The sequence below is a fragment of the Alosa pseudoharengus genome, unplaced genomic scaffold (assembly GCF_046254945.1).
Source record: "Alosa pseudoharengus isolate Yale_2024_CS ecotype anadromous, Long Island Sound unplaced genomic scaffold, YU_APseudo_1.1 YU_APseudo_1.1_scf_20, whole genome shotgun sequence".
NCBI lineage: Eukaryota > Metazoa > Chordata > Actinopteri > Clupeiformes > Clupeidae > Alosa > Alosa pseudoharengus.
In genome coordinates this window covers 362,501-372,500 of record NW_027468664.1, presented here as the reverse complement: position 1 = coordinate 372,500, position 10,000 = coordinate 362,501, and the positions used below count along the sequence as shown (strand labels likewise).

General features: G+C 45.6%; 1 protein-coding gene across 1 annotated transcript in view; it reads left to right on the top strand.

The window, feature by feature from the left end:
* The window catches only part of pnpla3 (patatin-like phospholipase domain containing 3), a 58,480-nt gene that overhangs the window by 6,145 nt on the left and 42,335 nt on the right, over window positions 1–10,000 (top strand). The window contains exon 3 of the mRNA XM_076297479.1: window positions 8,652–8,717. Coding sequence (XP_076153594.1) covers window positions 8,652–8,717 — 66 coding nt within the window. The remainder of the gene's footprint in view (window positions 1–8,651; window positions 8,718–10,000) is intronic.

Below are 10,000 nucleotides of genomic sequence, written 5' to 3'. Positions count from 1 at the left end.
AGTAAAGAGTGTTTGCACATGTGAAGAGAAAGAGTGAAGCACTGGTGATTTAGTGTGGCATTTTGATGGGTTGTGTTTGAAGAACGAAATCAAGTTACTTCCTGTTAGATTTTTGTGTGTTAGGTAAAAAAAATTGTGTGTGGTGTTTTGCAAAATGTGTTTTAGTCAATTGAAAACTGAGTCAAACACTGAGAATTAGTGTATGGTTTTGCAGATTTGGTGTGGGGTTATGATGTTTGGAAGACATGTTTAGAAAATTGTGTGACAAGCAAAGATTTAGTGTGTAAGCAGTTGAAAAAAACTGTAAAAACATTGTACCATGGTTGATATTTTAACAGTTTTGAAGCATAGCAGGTGTCCATGTAAGCATCGAAAGAGCAACCAATTTCTATTATTGTAACGGCTTTGGTGTGTTCATTAATTACAACTATGTCAGGTGTATTTGGTAAGTTATTTATGGCAGTTTCCAATGTAGCGCACTGTTCGTGTGGGGGGGAGAACCAGTCTGTCTTGATCTTTTCGTTGTGATGAATTGCAGCAAAGGTGGCATTGTCACGGAGCTCCTTCACTGACAGTGCAACGATACGGTCGTGGCGCGCGATGTACAGTCCTTTGTATGCAGCGCAGCCATTAAGGATGTGCGCGATCGTCTCCCTTTGCTGGGTGTGATGTTGCAGACAAAACGGCTCATGTGCGGATGGAAACCATGTTGCTAAGTTGGACTTTGTTGGTAGTACCTGAAGACGAGCTTTTATTGTAAATCTGTGGATGTCATCTTGTAGGGCTGTGTTTTTTAGAACTGTGTACTGTGAACTGTGTATAACTTATTGTTGATTTCCAGTGACTGTCCTAATGTGTCCCTCCAGCGCAGTTGGACATTTGCACGGTTGCATAGGTCATTCAGGTCCAGCCAGTCCGAGCGCACGCCGAAGCCTGGTGTGTTGGTGTCCAATTTTCCATTGGCTTTTCTTCTGAACCCGAGGAAGCTGGCGTCATCTGATGTAACAGAAGTGAGGCTCGGGCAAGCTCACGCACGGCTGCGTCACCATTGTTTAGCATCCTTAACAGGTTGCGTATTCTGTCGGCAACATACACCCACTCTGTGTGAGGGACACCCAGCCCTCCATCTCTGGCCCTGTGAAACAGAACGTCTCTTGTCCAGTGTGTGTTTAGTCCCATCCAGCGTCTTACTAGGCCTACAGTCTTATTATTCAGCTCATTTAAGATGCATTTAGGGATGTGGATGTTTGCAAAGAGATGCTGTTTCACTAGTTCACATTCCTGAATTTGCATAAAGACATAAAAGCATAATACATAAAAGCATAATAGAAAAGCATGTTTGGCGAGGTCTCTGGCCATGGTCCTGAAGGGCTTCGCGGAATCGTGCCGGAGTCGACAGCGCAGGCAGGAGTCGGGCAGGATTCCGCCATACACCCCCTTATTCTTTAACTATGGAAGAAGGGAGGCGTAAGGGGAGGTGGTGGGTTGCGAGCGGAGTAACACCGATGCTGCAACTTCGGCAGGTAGACTGCGAATAAATAACCTGACTGATTGAAGAAGGAGGCGTGGCAAATTCCGTCACGCTCCTCCCGAACTTCCGTTTGTAAAACGTCATTTCACTAGTTCACATTCCTGAATTTGCATAAAGACATAAAAGCATAATACATAAAAGCATAATAGAAAAGCATGTTTGGCGAGGTCTCTGGCCATGGTCCTGAAGGGCTTCGCGGAATCGTGCCGGAGTCGACTGCGCAGGCAGGAGTCGGGCAGGATTCCGCCATACACCCCAAAAATTGCATTTGAAGATGAAGGACCCTATGGCCAGAACCACGCTGAGCAAATTCAATGGGAGTGCGCGAGGTGCGCTTCCTCAGATCAGAGATGTGATCTGATATATGAGTGATAGGCGTCGGAGGACCACCGGCCGAGAGTTTTGAGGGCTTGATCGGACAGACCGTTATTTGCCGCAGTGGTGGCTGCACCAATCCTAAAGAATAAGTTGAGTAACGGTCTGCTGGGATTCCGACTTGCGTTAGAACAGCTTTGAGCTGCATTTGAAAACAGAAGCAAGTGACGGAGCATCCGTCATCTGTATCAAATGGGGGATCTAAAGGGGATGCGATAGAGGAACGACTTGAATTAAGACAGCCAGGGGCGCCTGTCGTCTATGGCAGATGGAGGTCTAAGATGATGCAAATGCCAATCTATGAGTTGACATGCAAAACAGCAAACTTGTTTGGCAAGATCCCTAACCAGGGTGAAGGAGTGCTTAGCGGATTGGTCAGACCACCAACCGCGGTGGTGGCTGGACCAATCCTGAAGTAATGGGAAGCTTGAGAGCTAACTTAACAGGCATGCACTTGCACACATACTGTAACATGCACTTAACATGACATGCAGGGCAATGAGCTAGCAGTTGCAGAGCTCGGGGTCAGTGCAGGGGAGTACAGCTTGCAGTTGCAGAGCTCGGGGTCAGTGCAGGGGAGTACAGCTTGCAGTAGCAGAGCTCGGGGTCAGTGCAGAGGAGTACAGCTTGCAGTAGCAGAGCTCGGGGTCAGTGCAGGGGAGTACAGCTTGCAGTAGCAGAGCTCGGGACCAGTGCAGTGGGAATAGAGGACTGATGTAGTTGCTGATGCTCATGGCATGTGATTCGAAGATTTGTTAGTGATTCATAAAGTTAACATTCCAAATTACGATCTACAATTCTGCTGTTTGGCAAGATCCCTAGCCAGGGTCATGGAGTGCTTTGCAGGGATCTTGCAGGAGTGTACTGCGCTGGCAGGAATCAAGCAGAATCCATGTCATGTTATCACCCCAAAATATGCAACCCAATTGAAAAGACCCTGGCTAGGACCGTGTAGGCTATAGATAAGGTGATATGAAAGGTATCTAAGGCGCCTAGAGTATTCTACTACTCGGGTAGACCGTTATTTGCCTGAATGAAACCTAAACGGTCTGTGCCAATACCAATATGCGTTGGTAGATATCCGAGTTGCCCTTAAAACCAATGAGGGTTACATGTGCAAAAAATGTCAAATATATGCTATAAGGGGATCTTAGACATTACATAGCATACACATGGTCTGAATATAAGGATAGTTACTGAAAGGTGATAAATGGGTGTTACAGGTTTCTACTTTGCTGTATTAAGTTTGTAGAGAACACTGAGCTACCTAGCAATATGGTAGCCAATCTAGAGAGTAAATATGAACCTGTAGCAAACACTTAATAGAGGCAGTTTGCATTCAAGAGCATGAGAAGAAATTTAGAGAATGAGAGCAAGCGGCTAGGCTGGAGTAGGTTAGGCATTGACACGTAGATTAGTACAAGTGAAGAGCCTGAAGAGCTATCTTGAAGCGAAAACTGATTAATGGATGTTAAGAAACCCATGCTTGGCAGAGTCTATGGCTCAGCCAAATTGCTCTGGGGGGATCGTGCAGGAGTCACTGTGCAGGCAGGAGTCAGCAGGATCCGTGTATACAGCCCAAAGATGAGGGCAACTAAGGCACCTTAAAAAATGAAGCAAAAGGGTTTGTAAAGAGCAAACATGAAGAGCGGAAAGAGAAGATTGACCTGGGTGTGATCTGGAAAACATTGTTAGAAGGATGCGGTGACCAGTGTTTCCCACAGAATTGAATTCCAATTGTGGTGGTTGGTTTGCAGAATTAACTTGAATGGAACAGTTTATCAAATTAGCACAGTGTGGTTATGATGCTAACCAGATTTAAGCACAATTTAATACAACCTGGAAAATCATTGTGTGGTGGTCAATGTTGATATTGTGGTAGGCCGCTACAAATAAGTCAATGTATGGGAAACACTGGGTGACCCCATGGGTGGTGGCACCAATCCAGGGAAAGAGGGGTGAGGGAGAACCAGGGACGCGGTCCCTGGCTGGGGAAGAGACACGGGCACGAACGCGGTTCACGCCGGTGGGAGATGATGGGGAAAGGGAAAAGGTAGCGACGCGGTCGCTATAGGGGAGGGGGAGGAGGTTGCACAGCACCCTGGGTCTGCAAAGAGAAGAGGCTTGATTAGCTGGAATAGAGAAAAGAGAACGCAGTAGTGGAAGGCAAGGTAGAGGGCTGCACGCGGGCACCCATAACTTGCTGGGTTGACAAAGCATGTTGCATGGACAAAGGGAGAGATGCTGGAGGAACGGAGCTCCACACTACGGCACAGGTGCTTGGCTGATTGGCTAGCAGGAGGGAAAGAAAAAGGATTGAGCTCAACACTCTGACTGAGGACAAGTTTCAGGAGAAAATCGGGAAAGTGTTGGCCTTGATTTGAAATTGTTTAAGAATGTATGTTTCATTTTAGCCAACACCTATCAAGCAATTCAAAATGAGCAAATTACATTTAGCCACGAAGTACAATGGAGACGATAGCAGTCTAGTAGTTGTAGGCTGTTGCTTACAACATGCTTTGATGATACAGGCCTAACACCCCAGGATAGTGCATATAATTACATAGAGTTGTGGTAATTGAGTTTGAGTAATCCAGGGATAGCAATAGCGCCAATTTAGCAATATGAGGTGCTATGGAAACCAGGATGTAATTAAGATACTGTAGCTAACAGCAAGAAAAGTGGTGAGCAGCACATTATTAGAGAGGATTCCAAGGAACAGCAGAGCTACACGCTGGTGTAGGTGCTTCCATGGTCAGCTTAGGAGTGTAACAGAGCAAAGCTACACGCTGGTGTACCTGTGCTCCCATGGTAAGCTAGGGAAGGCTTTAATATGCTGGCACTCTCAACACAGAGGAAGGCGAAAAACTCCCAAACACTTTAAAGGAGAAAAAATTCCTTCCTTGCCCTCTTAGCAATGAGCGACAGAGCAACAGCTCCTGTGTATCAGCTGCCTTACGGCCAAAGCCGGCATTGAGGTGGGGGTAAAAGCGGCAAAACTGACCTCAACTCCGCATCTCACACACACTGGGACTCCATATTTGTGCATGTCTGTATCAGAATGATACCAGAATGTTGCGGCACAGAATCTGGCCGAATGACAGTTCAGCTTGGTGTTCATTAAAGGTTAGCATCATGAACACCGCAGCGCAATGCGTTCAATACTAATGCATATTAAACTGTTCTTATCACAAATCAAATGCCGAGATAAGACTATTTAAACAAGCAAAGTGGTAGCCGTCAGCAACATGTGGATGTGTTAGCTGTAGAACGCAGCTAAGTTTGTTAGCTGTTTGTTATGTAGGTCTACTACTGATCTTTAATGAGATAGAAACTCGTCACAGCAAGTGAGACTTTAAAGTTATTATTGAAATAATGTAGCAAGAATTAGCCTACAAACTAAGCTAGAACCCACTGCATAGCCCACGGTGACACACACTGACTAGTAGGGGTAGGCTAGTCAGTAGCCTACTAAAATCAAAACAGTAGGCTAGGTAATTTTAGCTAACGTTATACAATTACCCTTGGCAAACGGCAGCAGTTTGTAGCCTAGTACCAACTTCATGTGTAGGCTAACCATTAGCCATCTGCAATGAGGGAAGCTAGTTGCTTGCTAAAACAAACAAAGTGGCAAGAGATGTAACGTGTTAGAAGTTACAAGCTGGGACCCATGCAAATCACGGAATACAGGCACATTGGCTACTGAAGCAAATTTGAGTGACAAACAACTTAGGAGACAACACGTTGGTTAACACAATTCCAAGCAAACTTTACCAAAGAACCACGAAGGACTGGAAGCCTGATTTATCAGAAATGTCACGTCTATATAACATGGCCGCTTGCAATGTTCAAGTGTGATTCACGGGATATTTAGCCTACACTGACTTCAGTTCACCCTATGCCTCTAGACAAGAACTCCGTGAGCCTGTAACTATTAACACGGCCAATGTGACCGAAGTTGTTAGCTAAAAACAAGTAAGGCAAATAGCTAAACAAGTGCCTTCATCTAGTAGGCTAGCCTACATGTTTGTGACATGCATCTCAACATTCCGCAGGAACGAGTGGGCTTTACAAACAGCTCTAATACAAAGCAACAAGATAAGAACTACCTCCCTGCAGTAGTTTCCCACGCAACCTAGACCATGAAAGTCTGTAACACATAGTGGGCAGCAAGTTCTGCTTGAGACAGGCGAGCAAACCGGTAGTCACTGCGAGCGGAGTAACACCGATGCTGCAACTTCGGCAGGTAGACTGCGAATAAATAACCTGACTGATTGAAGAAGGAGGCGTGGCAAATTCCGTCACGCTCCTCCCGAACTTCCGTTTGTAAAATGGATGGCTTGTCTTTAATCTCACTGCCCATGATGGAAAAGGAGGATGGCTTGTCTTTCTTGGCTTGATACCACCTGTTACCTCCACTGCGTCTCTCATAGAACACAGCACACTTGGTGTTTTTCACCTCTAGTCCGGACCACCGCAGAAATTCGTCCGTGTGGGAGAGCATGGTCTTGATCACTTTCTCATCCCTGGATGACACCTGGACGTCGTCTGCATAGGCCTGGACAGGGTTTGGTGATCTGATGTGCGGGGGGGAGCAGAGACACAGCCACTTGAGCCACTGGTTAAGGGCTAGAATGAAGTTTACTGCACTCCATGGGCAGCCTGTCTTGATGCCGGTTCTTAGTTGGATTGGGCTAGTCAGTTGGTCTCCACAGATCACCTGGAAAAAGGAGTTTTTGTAAATGTCCTTAATCATGTTGATATACGGTTTGGGTAGGTGAATTTCGTCCAAGGCCTTAATCATAACGGCATGCGGCAATGAGCCAAATGCATCCCGGAAATCTAGAAAGACTGCATAGAACTTGGTGGATTCATGTTTAAAATCATCAATTGCTGTTTTCAGGCAAAAAACGTGCTCATTCATGCCTTGACGGTTAATATAGGCTTTTTGTTTTTCCGACAAGATGTTCATTTCGCAGAGCCATGGCAGGATGCGATTCAGAATGCACTTCATAAGGACTTTGTAGACGGTCGGGAGTAAAGAGATGTCTCTCCATGTTGCTGGGTCGTCAGGTATATTGTGTTTTTTAGGGATTCTGTGGATAAGGGCTCCTTTCCACGAATTTGGTATTTTTTCATTAGTCAGACAAACATTAAATATTTGCGTTAGTGCGATACATGTCCATTGTTTCGTGGATTTAAGTGTTTCGTACGTAACTCCGTCAGATCCACACGCCTTGTTGTTTGGTAGAATTTCGATCACCCTTAAAACCTCCTGAGATGTAAACAGCGAGGTATTCGGTGTTTCGGTAGGGGGATTTAACTCTAGCGCATCTAGCCAGGGGGCCGTGGCAAGGCGTTCACAGATGGTATCTGCTTGGTTTTTATCGCAGTAGTAGTTATACACTCGCTCTGTATCATCCGTGCTTGGTGGATGTTCTGGGAAGATGCTGTTATTAAGGATTATTCTAATAGCTTTGCTCTTGTTTTTATTCCAGAGGTAGGCAATTTCATCGCGGCCTACCTTTCTGGGGAGCCTTTTCTGCTGCGTCTTCGCTGTTCTGTTGAGCGCTGGTTGAATGACCTCCCGCGTAAAGCGCAGCTGTTTCTCTATCCAATCCGTCAGGGCCTCCGATGTTCTGTCTGTTGGGGGTTTGTCAGTGTTTGGCAGTTTGTTGAGAATCCTTACTGTGTATTTGAGAAGAGGTATTCCGTAAAGTCTGCCGTTTCGATGGTGCGCAGACAACGTGCCGTTTTTGTGGTATATTCCATTTAAGATCGCCAGTTTATTCCACTTTGTCGGGTCTGTTCCAGTAAATGTTATCCTCTGTCTGTCGTCGATCAGCTTCGTGTCTAGGATTTTCCTGGAAGCTCTTTCCTCTGCTTCAAACTGCAACCATATTCCTCAACAGAAAGTAGCTGGATGTAGTTGTCAAACTTTCCCAGGTTGTCTGTTCCTTCCGCCAGGTGAGACACCGGGTGAGACGCCGGGTAGTAGGTGCGCCATTGTTGTATGTATATTTTGCCAGATTTGCGGGCTTCTTTCAGGGTCACCTTCAGAGTTGTTATTAAGCACATTATGAAGAGTAATCTTAGCTGCATATTAAACATCTTTTTCTGCGTTTTCGGCGGCAGTTACGACGGGCGAGATGTTTTTAGTGTTTGCTGTGGGCCAGCTTCGGGCCGGCGTCCGCCATTACCCACGCACTCACACACACATAGTGTCCCACACACACACACATAGTGTCCCCCACACACACACACACACACACACACACACACACACACTTATTCACACACACACATACACTCACACACACATAGTGTCCCACACACATACTAACACACACACACAAACACACTGACACTGTAAGTGTTACTGAGGGCTGTATGAGAGGAAGCGCTGATACGGAGTGTTTCTATGTGCAGAAAGTGAGCGCTGTGCTTTGCCATGTTGTGGGGAATTTACTAAACTGTCACTTCGTTACGTAAACAACGCTCATCACCGTCCGTCCCCGCCCCCTCTACAACGCTAATTGCCCACAGCTGAACCACAAGCGCAGTTGAATAGAGTTAACCAATTGCGACATTAAAAAGAATCAAACTTTAGCGATCATACATAATAATAAGATGTCAACGAGCAGCGACATACAGAGTAGGCCTAGTATGTCTCTCTCATGCCCTCATATGTAGCTGTCTGTCTGTCTCTCCTAGGCCCTCATATGTAGCTGTCTGTCTCTCCTAGGCCCTCATATGTAGCTGTTTCATCCCTGTCTACTGTGGATTGTTTCCACCCAGCTTCCGTGGTGTGGTGAGTAGCTGCACTCATAATATGAGGTCCATCACATCACACATCTGTCTCTCTCTCTCACACACACACATTACATAGGCAGTGGCGCAAATGCCTGTATGTCCTATAGGCTAATATGTGATTCCCTATGTATTTTGTATCTCCTTTTTATACTATTTATTATGTAAGTGTATGATATGGACTTGTGTCTGCAATAAAGCTTCTATAAAGAGGCTGCACACAAACACACACACACATACACACACACACACACACACAGTAATACATCACAGCCATCACACTCCAGACCAGAGTTTCCGCTAGAAAAAAATGGTGCCGGTCAAAGTGACCGGCAGAGGTTTCGTTTTCCGGACATTTTGACGATATGCCGGTCAAATATATTATCACTTCTTAATTAGTCAAATTGAGGAAAACTGGAGACAGGCTACTTAAAGATTGACATAATCAAGCTAGAAGGCAACATGTTCATTAGCCTAACTTAAACATGCCTAACAAGATCTAGCCAGTATCTTTTCATGGACAGCAAGAGTCCGCTTCGTTCGTTGTTTTAAAAAGGCTACGTTGTTTGTTGCTGCTACCCACGTTATCTCCAGTGATGACTGTTTAACTTACACAGATGTGCACATACAAGAATGAGCGCTCACACCACTACCCCCTAATGCCTCTTTATTTGATAACAATAAATTAAGAAATGTTTCCTATTCTGGGAAATGTTTAGTTTTTTTTTCTTTCGTCCGCGGTTCAATGATAGGCTACCGTTTAATTGTGCCAGAAATTATCCGCGGACCAGTAATCTCCTCGTCGAGGAGGCCCTTAACCCTGCAGATCATAGACAGAGAACGCATAGGCCTACTGTAGCCTATGCTTTGGGTAAAGAACACTTTGCATGTCCAGTATAGGCTACACGGAGAATGACAGTGTCTTGGAGCGGCCGCATCCCCCGCAACTCCACTTCCAATGTCACTGATTCCGACAGATACGCCCGACACTTCTGCTTTTTATCTGGTGGTGGTGGAGTTGACCGGACATCTGAGGCTTCAGACGTTACCAATTTATCATCATCCATCGCGTCTGGCCTCTGAAAAAACTTTTAAGGCTAGTCTACCTGGGCCTGGCCATGTTTGAACCGCCTCACTCATTTGTTCGTTGTGCATGGACGCTTTAAGCCGCGTGCACTTCCTATTTGAAATGCAGCAAAGGCTATGCGTGTTGTTTAATAGTTTACTTTTCAAACGGTAGAGCCTGTTCATTTAAAAACATAGACAGAGGATGTATAATATAGG